We start from the raw sequence: 19,404 nt of genomic DNA, 5'->3' as shown, positions 1-19,404 counted from the left end.
GTTTCTGGTACCTATTAAGTCCTTTCTCTCTACCTCATTGTATCTCAGCTTGCCCAAGTGACCTGCGTAGGGAAGGAGTTGCCTCTAGATTCAGTTATTCATACCAGGACACAGAGCTGTCCCTGTGGGGTTTCAATAACCTTGCTAGTCACTGTAACAGTATATAGCACCCTGTCCTGTATTCTTCTTTGAAACTAGAACTTGACAGGCCTTTTATAGGCCCTGCCAACACTCTGCAAATAAAACTCTTGAAGTTTCAGCAGAAATGTATTTTTATATGATAAGATGAAACCTTCTGGAACTTACTACTTGCATGGATGGAAAGGGCGGCAAGAAAAATAAGGCTGGAATGAGCCCGGGCTCCACGCTGTCTCCTGACGGGATTAGGCAAGCCTCATAATGTGCTAGAGAGAGGAAAAAGAGAGGGACCCAAGGAGGGGACGAAAGACTTGGTCGTCATTAGCATTTTCCCATGTCAACGCTGAGATCTGAGAAGGCAGAAGGATTGGCTTACTTTACATACTTGTCTGGTCCGTTAGTACTTAATAAAATATAGAATGTTTTATTTGACCCCCTAGGGGAAAACAGCTAAACGGGGAAGTTTGTTCTTGAAACCAAATATCAGCCATCAAAATACTTCCAAAGCCCTTTAGAAATCAGAACATCCTGCATTTATTAGAAAGTAGGTGCCCCGAGCTTATAGGTGGCTGTTAACATCATTTTATTTCCCTTATACAAAAAAGTAGAAATGACAGAAAAAACACTCTTGACAATACCACTGACCTGGTGTCACTGAAGAGCTGAGCCAAAGCTGCCTGTGTTCTGGGGAAAGAGAAGTTCTACCACCATTAGCAAACACTCATGCAACTGACGGAATAGAAATGGCGTCAGTGGTTTGGCAAACATCCTTCACATAGCTTGAATCAATCCAATATTTAAAAGCATACATTTGCCCAACCATGCTCTTAAACAGCATCTTTCAGGAACCAAGTTATATATATATGTATATATATATATCCATCCATATATATATACATATACACACAAATATCACCCACAAATGTATCTTATTATGGTTTCATACGATATATACATTTAAGGCATCCTGATATGTGTTGCTGGTGAATGTGGTGCTCATGGTTCTATTTCCACAGTGGGTCGTCCAGTAATTTCCAGTGAAGTCCAATGGGCAACAGTGAGGACATTAGGAAAGTGATTTACAAGAAGAGTTCTTTGGACTCTGGCTCAGCAATGTGCTTTATGCTTCTGGATTTCTTCATTTTTCTGTAGGTGTCATTATGCCTAAGAAAGAGGAGAAAACACAGGCTCACATTATACAATGATGATCAAGGCATCAGGCCACGTCCCGAAACAGCTCACTCCAAACGGAAATTATCCGTCCTCAAACCATACAGGAGCATACCTCATTCCTAAAGGCAAGTCATTTTCTTTTTGTAAGAACTATTCTTTTTTTTAAAATTTAAATTTTATTTTTTATTGTGAAAATACTGTACAGAGGAGTTACGATTACATGGGCAAGATAATGAGTACATTTCTTATCAAGCATTGTAGCTTCCTCTTTGTTTCCCCTTCCCATCCCTTCCCAAACTCCTCCCACCTCCCCCCACCTGATCCTCCCCACCCCTCCAAAGATGTAAGTGTAAACTTGTTCAACCACTTTGGAAAGCAGTATGGAGGTTCCTCAAAATACTCCACATAGAGCTCCCCTATGACCCATCAATCCCACTTTTGGGCATTTACCCAAAAGATCGCAAACAAGACCACACTAAAGCTACCAGCATGACTATGTTTATTGCAGCATTATTTACCACAGCTAAGATATGGAACCAACCCAGGTGCCCCTCAGTAGATGAATGGATCAAGAAAATGTGGTATATATACATAATGGAATTCTATGCCTCCATCAGAAAGAATGACATTGCCCCATTTGTTAGGAAATGGAAAGACTTGGAAAAAATTATATTAAATGAAGTAAGCCAGGCCCAAAGAAACATAGGTCCCATGGTTTCCCTTATTTGCAATAACTAGTATATGTCTGAGTTAAGCAGAAAAGGTCAGATAAGTTGATGTTAGGGGAATGAACCCCAAGATAAATATTCAAATGTTTTTTTCCTTTCATATGATTGTTTCTAATATAATCATAAGATGATTTCTTTGTTGCTTTGAATGTCCTTCCCCCACAGTATAACCCCTACTTTCACTCTATTTGATGTTTGTATAATTTGTGGAGGGGAAGGGCAAAAACAAATAATTTAACTAGGGATACAGGTGGACCCATTGCAACAATGAGATGTACAAGACGTTATGTCATAAGAACTATTCTTTAAGCGATAAACTACTCATGCAGCAATATGCTGTCTGAACACATTTGAATTTGGCTCCAGAAGTAATTCTTCAACCATACTGACTTGAGCAAGGCAATCTATAGTCAGGTGACTGGGATCAAGGCAATGTCAGGTGATGAGCAGATGCAAGAGGGTTTTATATTTTACTCACATTGGCATCACTTCTGATACTCTTTACCCTCCAGTAAGCTTGAGTCTTAAAAGTCTGAGAAGAATGCCTTGTGTTTGGTCACATGGTAACTGAGCAGAACATGAAAAATTCACAAGTACTAAGCTAGTTTCCCCTTCCTGTAGTTTTACCTACTTGTATCTTTTTCACATGCTGGTTAATAATCATAGACCCAAACAGAGAAATTGGAGGATAAAAGATTTTTAAAAAAATTATATGAAAGCATTTTTTAAAATAACCATCACAGGAATGAAAACATACTCATATCATGGCCAAGAATCAAGAAGCCAAAATAGTAGGAAGTAAAACAAGAATCATAAAAGCACCTAAAGTGTCAATGATCTGAAAAGATCTAGGCTTTCTCTACAGACATAAGGAAGTAAAAGAAAATGAAGCAATGTATTCAAGCTACTTTGGAGACTGAGATGTGAGGATTGTGGTTGGAGGTTGGCCTAGGTAGGAAAATCTGTGAGACTCTTATCACCAATCAACCAACAGAAAACTGGAAATGGAGCTGTTGCTCAAAGTGGTAAAGCACTAGCCTCAACACAAAAGTCCAATTGCCCAGGCCCTGAGTTCAAGTCCCACAACCGAAGGGAAAAAAAAAGAATCCCAGAGAATTCTTCATAGTACTCCACACACGGCTAAACACCCCTAATCCAGCAAATTTAAGATATTCTAGGTCTACAAGGTCACAAAAACCTCATTACTTACCATCTTCCTTGGTGTGAAGACATGTCTGCCTAATCACAAATAAGTAATCAAGCAAAGACAGAGAAAAGGAAAAGGCAGACAGGTTCAGCGGTAGTGTCTACATAGGTGAGCAGCCAAAGGAAGTCTGGGGATGATACTGATGGGGAAGCCAGGGTGGTCAGGAGAGTGTAGACTGGCTTGTGGACCAACGCCCAAAGGCAGAGGAGCAGGTCTCTCCAAAAGAGAGAGAGTAAGACAATCGAATTGTCTGAATGCAACCAAAGATGGGCTTTGTCTTAAGCAAAAAGTGTCTGATTCGCATGTTGTAATCTAAGAAAATAGAGTAATTATTCTCAGGGGAAAATTTAACCATATGAGAAGGAGACATGTCATTTACTGGGTCACACCAAACCACTGCGATTAATATTTAAGAGCAAGAACAATAATGAACACTAAGGCCTGACCCAAATCTCAAATGATTTAGCTGAAAGCGAAAGAGAGGATTGAATGCTAAGAGAGCTAGATGTTCTGTTGGTGGTTCTCTCTTAAGAATATAGCGTCTGGAGCCAGACTGATCAAATCTAAATCCTGGCTCCACAGTTTGTAACATCATTGCTGGGTCATCTCATGTAAGCACACGATCATCTTACGCCTCATTTCTAGTGTTCAGAATTTGGGTAATATTAGTATCTGTGTCGTTGTAAAGATTAAACCAGTAAATATTTAGAAAGCATCTGGAATGCTATGGTTATCTTTATCTTCTGTAGCAGGATGCCAAGAGATAATGAGGATGTTATCTGAAACTGAAAATGTCCATGAGCATGTTATCTAGACATAAAGAATACTGGAGAAGATAGTGGAATCGAAAGCAAGGGATAGAGTCCGAGGAGTAGGAGAAGGGATAAAATAGTGACTGGGGACAGCCAGCTTTATTACAATGCGAGTGTTACTCATATGTGTCACATCATCTTGACTTAAAAAAAAGTCTATTATAAATAAAGAATTCAAAAGAAAGCACAGGTTGCATTCTACAGATAATACTTGATGGGACATTTCTGTTTTAATACAGGGGGGTGCTGTGTGACAAATCGGTGTGACATGGGTCAAGCCTGTAATCCTAGCTACTTAGCATGCACAACTCTAGGAATCCAGCTCCAAAGCCAGCCTGAGCATGAATGTTCAGGAGCCTACATCTCAGTCAGTGGCTGGGCACAGTTGCATCTGCCTGTAATCCCAGCAAAAAACCAGAAGTATAAATAGGAGGATTGCAGTCCAGGCTGCCCTGTGCTTGAACTAGACCATAAAAAGGGTCTGGCGGAGTGACTGAAGTGGTAAGAGTGACTGTTAACAGCACAAGGCTCTGAGTTCAAATTTTGATGCCACCAGAATAAAAACAAAAACAAAAGCCCTCAAAAGCATACGCTTTCTGCAGGATACAACCTGGATGATCAGAGAGAGCCGAATCCAAACAAGTAAAACAGCACCTCACAACTGAGTAATATCAGAGCAGTCCCAACTTGCCTGAACCTTTTGATCATCAAGTCCTGAGTTACCAGTATTTGAAGCACTAAAAGTCCTAGGATAATTCTGGCCTGAATCATTCTGATAACCTGCTCTCCTGGCGTTCATTTTTGGATATGAGAGCACACTCTGAGTGACCAAAATTGAAAAAGAGAAAAGACTTAAAATCACATAACAGATTTTTTCCCCCCAAGTAACTAAAACACTGACTCGACCAGCCACAGCGTTTGGTTCCACCACGCAGACGCAGCATGAACGAGCGCCCACAGCCTGCAACGATGTGCTTCCACTGTTGGCCGAAGAAAGAGCTTGCTGGCCCTCTGACCTCCGTTAGAGTGTCACTGAAAGCCCCGTATGCAGGTGATCTATGTCTTTAAGAAAGGATTTTGGTTGAAAGTATGAAAATGTCGTCGTGAGCCAGATTCACCAGAGGAGTCAGGCGCCACTACCCCACAAGCCTACGGCAGGCAGAGCGGTCCCGCTCTGGGATAACAGGCCCAGAATTTTCCCTGTTATTTCTCTTTATCCCTCTCTCTCTCTCTCCCTGTAGCTCTGCTTCTCTGCGAATATTTTTGAGGTTCACCTATGTGCCAGGCACCAAGAGAGACACTGGGAGTTCAAATGGGGTTCAATGAAGCTATGCGGGGTCACAGCACAGGTGTGCTTTCATTTCTGGTGTTTTAACTGTCTTTAATTCTCTGATTATGACCTCCCGAGTCCAGGGATCAGGCCTGATTCGGGTTCAGCAAAACCCAAGGATGGGGTCCAGGGACAATGCGTCCCTGCACGGCTCTCCGCCTAGCAAGGAAGAGTCTGACAGAAAGTATCAGAAGGCTTTTCGGCAAAGTCTCTGTATGGTGCATATTAAACTACCACTATTATTTTTCCTTAAAAAAAAAACTCAACCTAGGCCTGTAATCCTAGCTGTTCAGGATGCTAAGATCTGAAGATGAGATTCAAAGCCAGCTCGGAGAGACGAAGCTGAGATTTTTGTCTCCAATAAGCCAGCAAAAAAAGCTAGAAATGGAGTTGCGGCTCAAGGGGTAGAGTGAAAAAAAAAAAAAAGCTAAGGGAAAGCTCCCACACTCTGAGTTGTTCAAGCCCCAGGACTGGCACAAACAAATTAATACATCCATAAATAAGTAAACAAACAAACATATAAAGAAATGAAAAACTCCATCCTAGAGAGTTTATTGATAAGTTAGCCTCTGTGTGCGCGCGCGCACGTGCTGAGGATTGAACCCAAGGTCCTCACACTTGCTAGCAAGTGCTCTTGAGCCATATTCTCACGCTCTTGTTTTGAAGGTGGCATCTTCCCAACTTTTCCGGGGCTGTCTTTTGCCTTGCCAACCCTCTCAGGACATGCTCTGTGAAACGCACGAAGATGTCCCCAGTGATGGCCAACCCTTGGAAGGATACAATTTGTAAGTGGGCTTTTGGAAAGAGAGGCAAGGTGGGCAGAGATGAAGAACTAAATCATTTGTTCTCAGGTTTCCTGGCTCTCCTAAGGCAGGATTAGCTTGCTGGAGAGAAGAGGCTATGCTGTTGGGATGGCCGATTCCAAGGCCGGTTTGGCTCTGTAACTTCTATGGGGCCCAGCAGGGGACCACTGCCACAGAACGGCTGTGTCTGGCCACCATGGGTTCACCACATTACTCTCTTTGAAGGAGCTTTTGAGTAACTTTGAAGTCTATGGAAAATTTGGGCTTTTGGCTCTGGGCATGTGATTCTACTGTGACTAACTCATTTGACAAGAAACCCTTAATAATAGCGATTATTGTTTAATAGACTTTTAAGGAGTCTCTTTTAGTGCTGGTGCTTGGGTCAGGGTTTACCTGCTGATAACCACTCAGACAGTAGAAGTGCTGTGTAGTCAGAGAGGGTGAGGGGTGGGGGGTGGGGAAGAGGTAGCTGGTGTTACCACGCTCTACCTGTGGGTATCTGGATCAACATTCACCTCCCACGTTACAGTTTTCAGACACATTGAAACTCTGCAGAGATGAATGCTTCGTTGGTGTATTAAGACCATTCATTGCAAATATTTCCTTTGCGTTCTAATAACTCGAAACCAACGTATCCTTTGCAGGAGAAAGTTCAGATAAATCTGCTCGTTATAAACCAAGCCATCTTCTGCAGGTGAAACAGTGGGAAAAGCTGTTCAAAATAATAAGGCTGAATCTAATTTTAAATGGTGTTAAGAAGAAATTTAGACTCTATGCTATCACGCTGTGTCGGTTGGAAAAATAAATAGCAAGCAGAAACCCCTCCACAGAGCAGACGCGCTCTAAAATGTTGCATTCATTGTCTCTGTTTTTTCAAAAATTGTAGAAAGTAAAATGTGATTCCAGAGCATCCATACCCTGAGACCCACCGTCCCACCCATTTCCCCAGGGCCTTGACTGGGCGTTCAGAAGCTCCAACCCTTCCAAGGCCGAGCCGGCCACCTAGAAAGGAGCCACTTGCTAGCCAAGCAAATCTTGGGCCAAGATTTGAAGTGATCATCCACAGATGACTGCTTGGGTTCCTTCCTTGGCAAAGTGGGGCAGGCACGAGAGTTAGTTATTTTTCACACCAACATTCCACTCTTGTCTTAAGTTCTTTAAGAAATCTTCATGTTAATTAGAAAAATTCACCTTGGTTTATGTTTTGTTTTGCTTTGTTTTGCTGGTCCTGGGGCTTGAACTCAAGGCCTGGGCATGATCCCTGAGCTTTTTTGCTTTTTTTTTTTCTTTCAGGCTAGCACTCTACTTCTTGAGCCACAGCTCCACTTTTGGCTTTTTTGACAGTCTTGTTTTTTTGACATGGGTTTTCCTGCTTGGGCTGGCTTCAACCACAATCCTCAGATCTCAGCTAGGATTACAGGGTGAACCACCAGCACCTAACCATCTATGATTTATCTAAGGAATGGATCAGGTTTGTTCTACCTGCCTTTGAGCGGTTCTGAGTAACAGAACAATATTTTCTCTTCAATATGAAGAAGGAAGAAGGGAGAAAGAAGGAGGAAGAGGAAAGACGAGGAGAAGAAAGAAATAAGGAAAGAATGGAAGTGAATGAACGAGAACAAAAAGGAAGGGGCTGGAAAGTGGCTCAGTGGTAGAGTGCTTGCCTAGCATGCATGAAGCCCTGGGTTCGATTCCTCAGCACCACATAAACAGAAAAAGCTGGAAGTGGCGCTGTGGCTCAAGTGGTAGAGTACTAGACTTGAGCAAAAGAAGCTCAGGGACGGTGCCCAGGTCCTGAGTTCAAGCCCTAGGACTGGCAAAACAAAACAAAACAAAACAAACAACAACAAAAAAGAGGAAAGAAGGAAGGAAGGAAGGAAGGAAGGGAGGAAGGGAGGGAGGGAGGAAGGGAGGAGGAAAGGCAGTCAGGAAGGAAGGAAGAAAGGCAGGGAGGCAGGAAGAAAGAATGGGAGGAAGGAAGGCAGGCAGGCAAGCAGGAAGGCAGAAAGAAAGGATAGAAGGAAGGTAAGAAGGAAGCAAAGAAAGATCTAAGAATCTCTTCCACTTCTTATGGAAAACACATGCCAATCTAAAACTGTCATAAAGGATAGGTTAATGTATAGCGGAGTGAGGAGAGTAAAATCGCTCAGCTTTGTTCCCTTCAAGGGATAAAGTATTTCCGGCAAGAGAACCCATCCTGCTACTGTCCTGCTTGCAATTGCTGTGGAATCCTGGAGGAGTGAGAGGCCCACTCCTTCCTGCTTCCCGGACTTGCCAAATCTTTGTGCTTCCTTGCCTTGGGTGTTGTCTAAGGACAACATCAGAATTTTCCAGGCATCAGAGGGCACGTTCAACCCGGAAATGGGGAGCTTTGGTTGAGGGAAACACGGGCGGGCTAGCTCCAATGCCAGGGAGGGCTGGGATATTTCTTCCTAGTCCTGTTCCATCCCCCTGGCTTGGGCTCCGGCGCTGGCCGGTTCTCTGCTCAGGGTGGCTGAAACAGCCCAGTGGCTGCCTCACACCACAGCACAGCAGACCCCAGCAGACCACCGGGGACCAGTAACTGCTGAATGACTGCCAAAGCTCTTCCTCCAACGTTCTCATTAGTGTGGCCGGGTCTTAGCTTCCCTCCAGCCCATTACAGGCCTAAAACAGATCACATTTGATTTGGGGATGGGAGGTGAGGAGATGCCCTAGTTTCTTTCACCTTAGTATTCTGAACTGAAATTTACACACTCAAACACACACACACACACACACACATACACGTACAGCACACACTGTCTGTCTGTCTGTTTCTCTGGAGGATTCTGGAAGAGTGGTGGACAGCATGCCATCATTTATGTAATTCAATTGTTTATTCAACTGTTCAAATGATTTAAAAGGAATGATTTCTTTTTAAGATGAATTTGGGGTTTACCTTTTCTCAAAAAACCCCAGTCAAGCATCACTGAGGGCATCAACTCCCCCTGGCTGGCTTGCTCTCTTGCTGGTCCTCCCGCCCGCCCGCCCAGTCAGCACAGGACACGCCCTGGCTGCAGAAGGACGCTGCCACGGAGATGTCCCAGTCACTGGTGGCATTGTCCTCTCTCCTTATGCACACATACTCCATGCATGTGAGCGGTAAATTTTTGTTTAAGAAAGATACTTGTTTTGTTGGGTCTTCCAGATTGGTTTCTGGACCCAAATTAAAGCTCATCGTGTGAAACTGGGGAAGTTCCAGTGTAGTGAGACCTCACTTCTGAGATCGGCAGGAAGGGACAGAAGAACCGTTCCGCCAGCACTCAGAACCGAGACTGCTCCAGCTCTGACCCTCAGCTCTGATTCGAATCAGAGGCTCACAAAACACTTAATCTCAATGCCCACTGGGTACTTTGTTCTATTTAGAAAAAAGATGGAGAGTTAAACTCAAATAAGAAACACAGTAATATTGGGAACGAAGCTGATTCTTCTGACTAAGGCTGGAACAAAGTCCCTATTTTCCAAAGAGCTAATTACCATCGACTACTTCTATTTGGAGAAAGAGTCCCAAGTTTCTTTTGCTTCCACAGTGTCACATCTGCCGAGAGTGCTACAGGTCCACAATTTGCAAGCTCATGCATTTCAAGCAAAGGAAGAATAATGTGGCACAATAAATCTTGGAGCCTCACGTACCGTGCAGAGTTACGCAGATGCTCTTCAACCAGCATGTTAGAAGAAAGATTGAAGCAGCTGCCGTACATCTCCTAAAGAGGCGCAATTAAAAATCATCGGAAAACATGCAACAAGCTCAGCACGTGCACAAGTCTCAGAAAACGTGAGGCATGCTAGCAACAGACCAGAGAAGAGCAGCTTAGGATCCACTTTAAGGAGCATGCAAAACCAGGGGTGGGGCACGATGCTTCTTTTACTACTGATCCAGAGAACCTATTAAGTTACTCATAAAAATTTGACATATGGCAGTTTTAAGTTTAAACATATTTAACACAGAAGGTCTGGGCACTTAACCACAAGTGTGCCTTTTCTAGATTTCAAAACAAGGACGTTGAGTTGAAAATTGGATATAGATGCTGAAGTTTTATAACAAGGAACGTTTACAGAGGAAATTGATTTGTAATTTAAAAATACAGTCAAGAAGGTTCTAAAACTTGACTTGGATAACGAATTTAGGTAGTTTTTAGACTTCATTTTACTAGGATTTTTTTTAACATTATAGCAAATAATAAACTATGGAGATTCAGACACTTTGGTGTGTGTGTGTGTGTGTGTGTGTGTGTGTGTGTGTGTGTGTGTGTGTGTGTGTGTGTGTGTGTGTGTGTGTGTGTGTGTGTGTGTGTGTGTGTGTGTGTGTTTTGTCAGTTGTGGGGCTTGAACTCTGGCCTTGGGCACTGTCCCTGTGCTCTTCAGCTCAAGGTGAGCGCTCTACCGCTTGAGTCACAGCACCACTTCCAGTTTTCTAGTGGTTTATTGGAGAAAAGAGTCTCATGGACTTTTCTGCCTGGGCTGGCTTTGAACTGAGATCCTCAGATCTCAGCCTCCAGAGTAGCTAGGATTACAGGCATGAGCCACCAGCACCCGACCAGGTGAGTGTTTTATCTAGCAAGGATGATGGAGGATTTCAGCTATTTCTTTCAACAGAGAGTTTTGCATTTTGGCTTTTACACTGCGTTTTCATGATGCGACTAGCACAGGATATGCAGACAACACTGCTTCAGAGAAATGTTTGTATCTCTTATTTGCTGGATGCAAATCCCAGATTAGAGGGCATGTGGTTCCCCATAAATGCAATCATAAACTAGAGCATATGTCACACGCGCCCATCCCCTGGGTACTGGAAAGCTCTTCACCTCTATTTAGCCCCCAACCAACACTTAGAGGTCTGGGTTAAAAACGGCCAATGTTCATTTCAAAGGTCACTCCAAAGTTGAAGCAACGAAAAGTCTCTAGAGATGTAGTTTCTATTTATGTGCTTTTAACATTGGGCCTGTACATAAGCTATCTGGTCCCAAGAACAGAACCAACTCTCTTGCCAAGGCCGAATCAGTGCCAAGGCAGGGCTTGATTTTGTCGTATTCACTGGTGGTTGCACTGTGTACTAAGACCACCCAGCCCCTGATGTCTAAAGATCAAGCCATTGAGGGGAACCCCTCTCTAATGATTCTGCCTCAGGAAGGGGTTCTCTAGGCTAACATGTTTCAGTGGAACGGTATGAATTTGGCCTTCTGCATACGCTTGTGGACTATTTCTGCGGATTCCCTCCACGGCCACACCGGTCAGGGATGTGTGACAGTACAGGAAGCGTGTGACCAAGGGTTCTGCAAGGGTATTCTCTAAATAGAACTCACTGCCTTATTCTTTGCCTTGCTGGCATTGCTCGCAGGGTCTCCCTTGGCGTCTGGTGCCTTCCTTCCAAGCGAGGGCAAGGGCAGCGTGGAGGTCTTCAGCTGGTGGGCTGCCTGATAGTTGTTATTGTTGTTCTGGTTGCCGCTCAACGTCTCCATGATGGACCGGAAGGTTCCAAAAGGCCTTTTCAGTGGCTCCCCTGATTCACCAGCCGCGGCGCTCCGCTGGGGGGTCCTGCCCGTCTCCTTTTCTTTCTCTCCATTTAGTTCGGGGCTCGTCTGCTCCATCTGCACCAGAGGCTCCTCAAAAGTCACCCTGAGTTTCGAGTTCTGAGATGTCCTGCGTTTGGAGGATGGAGATTTGAGGGCGCTCTTGGGGCTCGTGGCGACTTTCTGGGCAGCAGTGCTGTCGGGACCGGGCTGGGGGTGCTCCCCAGAGGGCTGGCTAGGGGGAGTGCTCCCCGCAGCCGGGCACTGCGATTCCACATCCGGCTCGCTGCTCTCGGAGGTGGGAGACGGGCTGTGGCCGTCCAGGGATTTGGAGGCCTTGGTGCTGAAATGAAACCGGCGTCCTGAGGCCATGGAGTGTTTCTTTATCATCAGGTGCAGGCTTTCGGAACTGTCCACGCTCTCCACGCTCTCCACAATGGGCTGGGGCCGGGGCCTGTCTCCCTTTCTCACAGGGGTGTTCTTGGGGTCCTCGGAGTGGTTGGAGTCTGTGTCTGACTCACTCAGTGACCTCTGCATCAGCTGCCTTAGTCTGGCGAGCTTTAATTCCCTCTTCTCTACAGGGATCTTTTTTGAATTTTTAGAGGCGGCCTGTGCATCCTGGAATTCCAAAGACAGCTTCTCCTGGGTGCAGACATTCTCTGAGATTTCTTTCCCCAGCAGCTGCCGCAGGATCTTATCAGAGTCTTCGTCTTTTGCTTTGGGTCTGGGCCGGCTCGCTGAGGACAGGCCTCCAAGAACCTGAATTCCTTCTTGCACTGCTGGCTTGCTTCTGGCTGGAGACTCTTCGTCAGCGTCAGCAGCTTTCCACTGGGCCGTCCTGGAAGCTGGTGAAGGGGGCGAGCTGGAAGGAAGACGGATAAGTGAGAGGATGGCCCACCACGTTCACATCACTCAGCCATGGCACGGCAGCTAGCATAACTCAAGTAAGCATGCAGTCAGGGCTGATCACTTCATGGCTCTCCAAACCACCTGCATGCAAATACTCCATTGTGTCAAATGTAGCTAAAGTACTCCATGCTTCATATCTGATGACTACTAAATTTGTGTATTTCATTTCGCTACTTTTTCCCCTCCTGCACCAGGGTCTCCCTAGGGAGCAGGTTCAGGGTGGCCTTGAACTATGTAGTACAGACTGGTCTTGAACTTGCACACCTCTTGCCTCAGGCTTCCAAGTGCTAGGATCACAGGTATGTGCCACCAGCCCATGAATTTGACATGAGCTTTTTCGATTTCATTTACAATACCTTATCAACCTATACATCCTAATTATCCTAATGCCCACTGCACATCTGTTTGTGGAAGAAGTCAGTAGCAGAGGCAGAGATGAACACAGCTCCTGTGATATTTCATTTTTATTCTTCTTTGTACAAAAAGAATGCTTCCTACATCATGGTCTTAAAAGACATTGAAAGGAATCCAGAAGACGGTTTAAAGGTTTCTTAAAGGCTTAAAGAGTTTCTTCTACCAACCTGAGTGGTATTACCTGGGTGTGGAAGGAAGTGATTTGCTCTCTGATTTCTGGGCTTCTAGAAGCTGTTGGAGTTGTTTCTGTAGTGTAACTCGTTCCACTGTCTGCCTGCAGAAGACAATCAGAACATACATTCTCCAGTGTATGGTATGGCTATCAACTACTATTTTCATGATAATGTGGTAGGCAAAAGCCTTGAACTGCGTCAATCTGCATACTCATAGTTCAGAAAATTTCCAAAGGAAACAATATTCATGAACTCTGAGCGACTTGTTCTTCATAAGACTAGTAAACAAAGTGTAATTATTTCTATAAGGATACCTATTAAAATAATAATTTATCTGAGTATCCATGGACATACAAAAATTGACATACATATATATCTTACTTTAATATATATAAGTAAAAATAAGTAAAATGCTCTATATAGTACAATCTCATTTTAAAGAAAACTCTCTTCTTCCCTACCTTTCAATTTTTAACTCTATATGAACAGGAAATACGCTGGAGGATGTATTTCAAAATAATACTTTCTCAATTGAATTTTAAGTAAGTATATCAATTTACTGATCAGAAACAAGCCAAAACAAACAATGATTAGATTAACAATGAACTAACTTGGTATTTTCTTTTTTTTTTTTTTTTTTTTTTTTGTCAGTCGTGGGGCTTGAACTCTGCGCCTGGGCGCTGTCCCTCAGCTCTTCAGCTCAAGGCGAGCGCTCTACCACTTGAGCTACAGCGCCACTTCCGGTTTTCTGGTGGTTTATTGGAGATAGGAGTCTCACAGTCTCTCCTGCCCGGGCTGGCTTTGAACCTCGATCCTCAGATCTCAGCCTCCTGAGTAGCTAGGATTACAGGCGTGAGCCACCAGCGCCCGGCTAACTTGGTATTTTCTTATAGAAGGAGTAAACAATGAATGGTAACAGTGCATTTTCCCTGGATGTAAGAGTATGTATATTAGAATGTGCTTTGAAGTTAAGGAAAAGACAAAGTAGCACAGGCTGCAGGAAGTGCACATAATACAGAAGTTGCAATATGCGAATCAAGCTGATTCTTCCTTTACGGGAAGAAGCGGCATTTACTGGATTTGGTAGTGATAGTGTGGTTCCCCAACATGTCCATTTACACCATCATCTCTAGAAGTGGTTACAGGGTACCACCGCATGACAAACGGAAGGCAGCTATCCATCAGCTCGTCTTGAAATAGGAAAAGTTAAAATAGATCATGGGAGTGAAACCAATCTAGTCACTGTGTGTCTATGTAGTGGGAAGAGATCAGAAGGAGGGAGGGGCTGGAAGTGGCAGGGCGGGAGGGGGGAGCGTAGGGGGGCGGGGAGGGGAGGGGGTCAATGGGAGAAGAGGCCTGTGAGCCACAGAGGATGACTGTGAACCAACCCCTCTCCTCAGCTGCAGGTTCTGTCTGTAACTTGAATGAGCAGACAGCCATCCTAGAGCTTCCAGAGAGCAAGGTGGACTTTTCTCTTGATTTTGGTCTTGTCAGACCTGCCACCTGACCTGCAAAAGTAACAAAATTCTTGGTGCTATTTTAAACCACTCATTTTGTGGTAATTTGTGGCCGCAATAGGGAACTAATCTACAATTAGCATCAAGATTTCATGGGGCTGGGAAGGTGGCTCAGTGGCAGAGAGTTTGCCTTGAATGCAGGAGGCCCTGGGTTCCATTCCTCAGCACCACATAAGCAGAAAAAAGCTGAAAGAGGTACTGTGGCTCAAGTAGTAGAATGCTAGCCTTGAGCTGAAGAGTGAGGGGGTGCCCAGGCCCAGAGTTCAGGCCCTACGACCGACACACATGCACACGCGCACACACACACACACACACACACACACACACACAAGCCAAGACATAAAGCAAAATGAAGAGTTACAAGTATTCTTAAGATAACAAGGGTATCTTAGAGACACGTTAGAGATGAAGCCTAGCACTTCTTGCAGGGGATTACCATGTCTGTCTAAATCTAATCCTGTCAGATTCTGAGAATATTTCCCATAAGCCCCAGCACTCTTTGTTTTTCTCAGCAGCATTTTTACTCCTAACATTTCATTCCTTAGACAAGTCTAAGATCTTATTTGATCTCATCCTGATGACTGATCTATTGAAAACTGAAGTTGTCTAACGTATTAGGATCCAGCAAATGTTTCCTTGAAGGTTCAGAAGATTACATATGTTAGGCTGTTGAGTCTGACAGTTTCTTTGAACCGCGATCCTCAGATCTCAGCCTCCTAAGTAGCTAGGATTACAGGTATGAGTCACCAGTGCCTGGTTACTTTAAATGTTTTAAGTCTTAAAAGTTTTATTTTCTAGGAAGTCTAGATTGCTTACAGAGATTATTTTAGCTATTGGAAGGGGGAGGGGCAAGAAAGTAGAAGCAGAGCAATAAGGGAGGCTTCCCAAGAGCCTAAGACCTTGCCATATTGTATGATTTAGACTAACAACAAATTTAGGCCTCCTACCCCTCCTGGCCATTGTTTTATTGAAATGAGCTGTATTTAGGATGTGTGTGTATGTGTGTGTGTATGTATATGCATGTGTGCATCCACTAAGCTATACCACATGTACTATATAATAGTTTGTGCATATTTCACTATTACACATACATGCATGCTGTACATACAAATATACATTTAGATTTTAAAAGATTATATTTTCCATCTAAAATTAATTTTTAAGGGTTTTTCCCTTCTAATCTATCAATCTTTCTTTGAATACTGATTCTGATTTTTGGTACGTCTCTGCATTATGGCAATGGTTATTTGGTTGGTGCGATACTCGAAGGCTTTGCTAGCCTTGGTCCCTCGGCTGGGCACTAATTAGCTCCTTAACATAGCTTCTACTTGCTAGAAACCCACCTGGGCTCTCATTGCTGGCAGTCCCCAGAAATGCTTTCTAGTATGCAGTGGGTGTCGGTGTCATAATCAGATCAAAGAAAGAATTGACTTTCTGATGTCAATTCACTTATGAGTGAACACTTGTATATTCAGAGGGAGCGTTCATTAAGCATCAGCTTGATTTAAAAAATAAATTTGCTGGAGATGAGGATTATTTAATCTGTAATTCCAATATATATATATATATATATATATATATTTTCTTTTTCTTCCTTTCTTTTCTTTCTTTCTTTCTTTTTTTTTTTTTTTTTTGTTGGTAGTGGGGCTTGAACTCTGGGCTTGAGCACTGTCCCTGCGCTCTTCAGCTCAAGGCGAGCACTCTACCACTTGAGTCACAGCGCCATTTCCGGTTTTCTGGTGGTTTATTGGAGATAAGAGTTTCATGGACTTTCCTGCCCAGGCTGGCTTTGAACCGTGATCCTCAGATCTCAGCCTCCTGAGTAGCTAGGATTACAGGCGTGAGCCACTGGTGCCGGGCTTCTTCCTTTCTTTCTTCTTCCTCTTCCTCTTCTTCCTGATTCTTCGTCTTCTTCTTCTGCCATCCTAAGGGGCTTAAACTCCAGGTCTCACACTAGCTCAGCTTGCTCGTTCACATCTAACACTCCACCATTTGAGCCATACCTCCAGCCCAGATTTTTGCTGGCTAATTGGAGACAGGGTCTTGAAGACTCTCCTGCCTGGGCTGGCTTAGATCTGTGATCCTTTAGCTCTCAGCCGTGTGAATAAGTAATATTACAGGAATGAGCCACACGTGTCCTATATATTTCTCTTGCTGAGAGAGCTGAGAAGCAGGCCCATTTTTAGCCTTTTCCTCTCTGCCATGCTTGTTAAGTTTTCCCGGAGCAAAGGTCAGAGACGATGCCCGTGTGGTCTGTCGGGTGCTCGCTCTGCGGTCTGGCCCTCGGAACCCAGCAGAGGCCCTCTCCTCATTCCCTTTCAGGGAGCCTGTTCTGTACTTTGTGGTTTGCCTTGGCAAAGATGGCGGCGTGGTGAGCCCAAACACTGCCTGTGCATGGCTAGGATGGTGGAGGACCAGAGGCAGCTCCTAGGGATTCAGCTCCCTTGGCTGCCACCTAACCACTGCGGATGACAGGTCCGGCTTCGTTCCCTCCCGGGCCCCGCACACCACTTACTCCTTGAGCTGCTTGGTTAACTTCACCACCTGCGAAGCCAGTGACATGCAGGTCTCCACCACCACCAGGTACCGGGAGCACAGGGTGTGCCCGTGCCGCTCAGCACTCTGGGAGGGCTTCTCCCCAGCGTGGTTCTGCATGGTGACATTTGCTCCATACTCAACCAATGTCTGTCAGAAAAAGCAGAAGGACGTGGTTATATCACGGCCTCCTTCTAAACATGACTGTAACGGCACCTTGTGTATTTGCTTATTCAATGATTGTTTTTATTATCTTTAAATATCTCTGTTGTAGAGCTATTGTTAAGTTTTTTGAAAAAAAATTATTGTAAAAGTGATGAATGAGGGGTTGCAGTTACCTAAGTCAGATAAAGAGTACATTTCTTTTTCTTCCCTCACTTTCTCCAAGTTTTACCCTCCCTTTCCCACCCACAAGTTGTATAGTTGATTTTCAACAGTGTCTAGTGAGTCCCACTGCTGAATCGGCTCACCCTGTGTCCCACCATTTCTGTGCTCCCCCCCTCTCCAAATCAGATAAACTTACATATGAGACAAAAGGTACAGAAATCAAAAACAGGGACAACAGGGGGAAAACAGAAAAAAAAACCCACAAATAGTAAAATAAAAAACCTGTTGCTTCCATTTCTTGGAATTCATTTTGATGCGAATCATTTCATACGATCCTGTGCACATAGCAATCGAGCCCTTGTGATCCTCTCCTAAGAATATCCTCCTTTGCGAATGTTTAACTTGTCATGTCCAAGTGTAATTTTTTGTCTTTTACTATCGATTGGATTTACTTGTAGACTTACAGGCACAAATCAACAGGTCAGTTTGTGAGTGCAATGCATCTTGATCAATGTCATACCTTCTGTCGTATTTCCCCATCTCTCCCAACCCTCTCCCCCGCATCCCCTCAGTGTCCCTGGTTCCATCTTCACATACGTAATACGTACACTGAATATTGTGACTGCATTCTCCCATCTTTCCTCTCTCCATTTGTCTTCCCCTCCTCCTAACCTCATCCCCCTTTGACACCTCCAGTTTTAGCTTCCTGGTATTCATTTTGTTAGACTGTATGTTGGTCGTTCCAAGAACTTCTACTATTGGAATTCTCCCCTGTAACAGAATGTTGAATAGGACTTGTCTTCATTTCCCAGAGCCAGTTTCCAGAACTACGGCATTGGGGGAAGGACGGAATACCAACACCTACAAACGAGAGCTGCCAGAGACCTTCCAAGGCTGATGACAGGTGTCTCTGTTTAGGGTCTGATGAGCCAGCCCAACTACTATCAGTTCCCACCTGCTGCTTACAGAGGAGGAGGCTGGGAAGAGAGCTAGATTGCTGTGTCTAAGAATTCCTTTCCTTTCTGAAATGCACCACACACATTACTGAATTCACATTAGTGCAATGTTTGTGGTGAGACATTTTTTCCCCCTTTTGATGCTTGGTTCCCAAAGAACTTTCGTAAAGTCAGAGACGCCTGTAGGAGGGGAGAATGGACTCCTGTTTACCATTTCTATTTGCTTGTGCTATGGGAACTGGCTTTGCAATGCCACTTGCTAACCCTCCTTCCTGCCTCCCCCTCTAAAATAATGTTCTCTCTTTACACCGTTCTGCAGATTCTGATAGGAAATTATGCCCCTCTCATATCTATACTTTGCAATTTCTTATCACTCCTTGTGAAAAATGGTGCCTGAAATGAGAAGATGCTTGGTTTGCCCACAAAAATGGGAAGCTGTTCAGGCCCTGTGAGCATTTCCTCTCGCGTGAGCTCTCCTCAGAGTAGAACTGTGTGAGCAAACACTTCCGGCAGCTTCTTGCTGTCATCTCTGCTTTGTTTTTAGGAGTCTCTTGTATTTCATGTTTTTGATTCTGCCTTAGATTCTCCTGTTCTGTTCTTCCTCTCTTCCTGCTCACCTGCTTTTCACTGCCCAGTTTTCTGTTGCAGTTAGTCCACGTGCACACAGTAGGACCTCAATGGGCGTCTATTGGATAAATAAGCATGCAGCACTTGCCATACAGAAAACAACACATACGTAAGACAAAATATGAAGCTGGGAAACATGTAATATGTTATATATACATCACATATTGGACTGTATGAAATCATTGAGGTGGAAGAATTTTCTCTGAGTCACAGACTTCAACTAG

At 44.2% G+C, this 19,404-nt stretch overlaps 1 protein-coding gene across 5 annotated transcripts in view; it reads right to left on the bottom strand.

Moving 5' to 3' along the window:
* Positions 1 to 648: 648 nt before the first annotated feature.
* The window catches only part of LOC138818163 (synphilin-1-like), a 131,868-nt gene continuing 113,112 nt past the window's right edge, over positions 649 to 19,404 (bottom strand). For 4 of the 5 annotated variants that reach the window (XM_070009101.1, XM_070009098.1, XM_070009100.1 and 1 more), the window contains exons 8-12: positions 17,251 to 17,420; positions 13,227 to 13,319; positions 11,516 to 12,584; positions 9,846 to 9,916; positions 649 to 1,302 (exon numbers count right to left, since the gene is read on the bottom strand). In XM_070009101.1, the coding sequence (XP_069865202.1) occupies positions 1,218 to 1,302; positions 9,846 to 9,916; positions 11,516 to 12,584; positions 13,227 to 13,319; positions 17,251 to 17,420 (1,488 nt within the window). In that variant the 3' untranslated portion in view covers positions 649 to 1,217. The remainder of the gene's footprint in view (positions 1,303 to 9,845; positions 9,917 to 11,515; positions 12,585 to 13,226; positions 13,320 to 17,250; positions 17,421 to 19,404) is intronic. The other variant, XM_070009102.1, reaches the window with a different exon arrangement.

Source organism: Dipodomys merriami, unplaced genomic scaffold (genome assembly GCF_024711535.1).
Source record: "Dipodomys merriami isolate MVZ:Mamm:240054 unplaced genomic scaffold, mDipMer1.0.p SCAF_72, whole genome shotgun sequence".
NCBI classification, from domain to species: domain Eukaryota; kingdom Metazoa; phylum Chordata; class Mammalia; order Rodentia; family Heteromyidae; genus Dipodomys; species Dipodomys merriami.
This window is presented reverse-complemented; position numbering and strand designations above follow the sequence as displayed.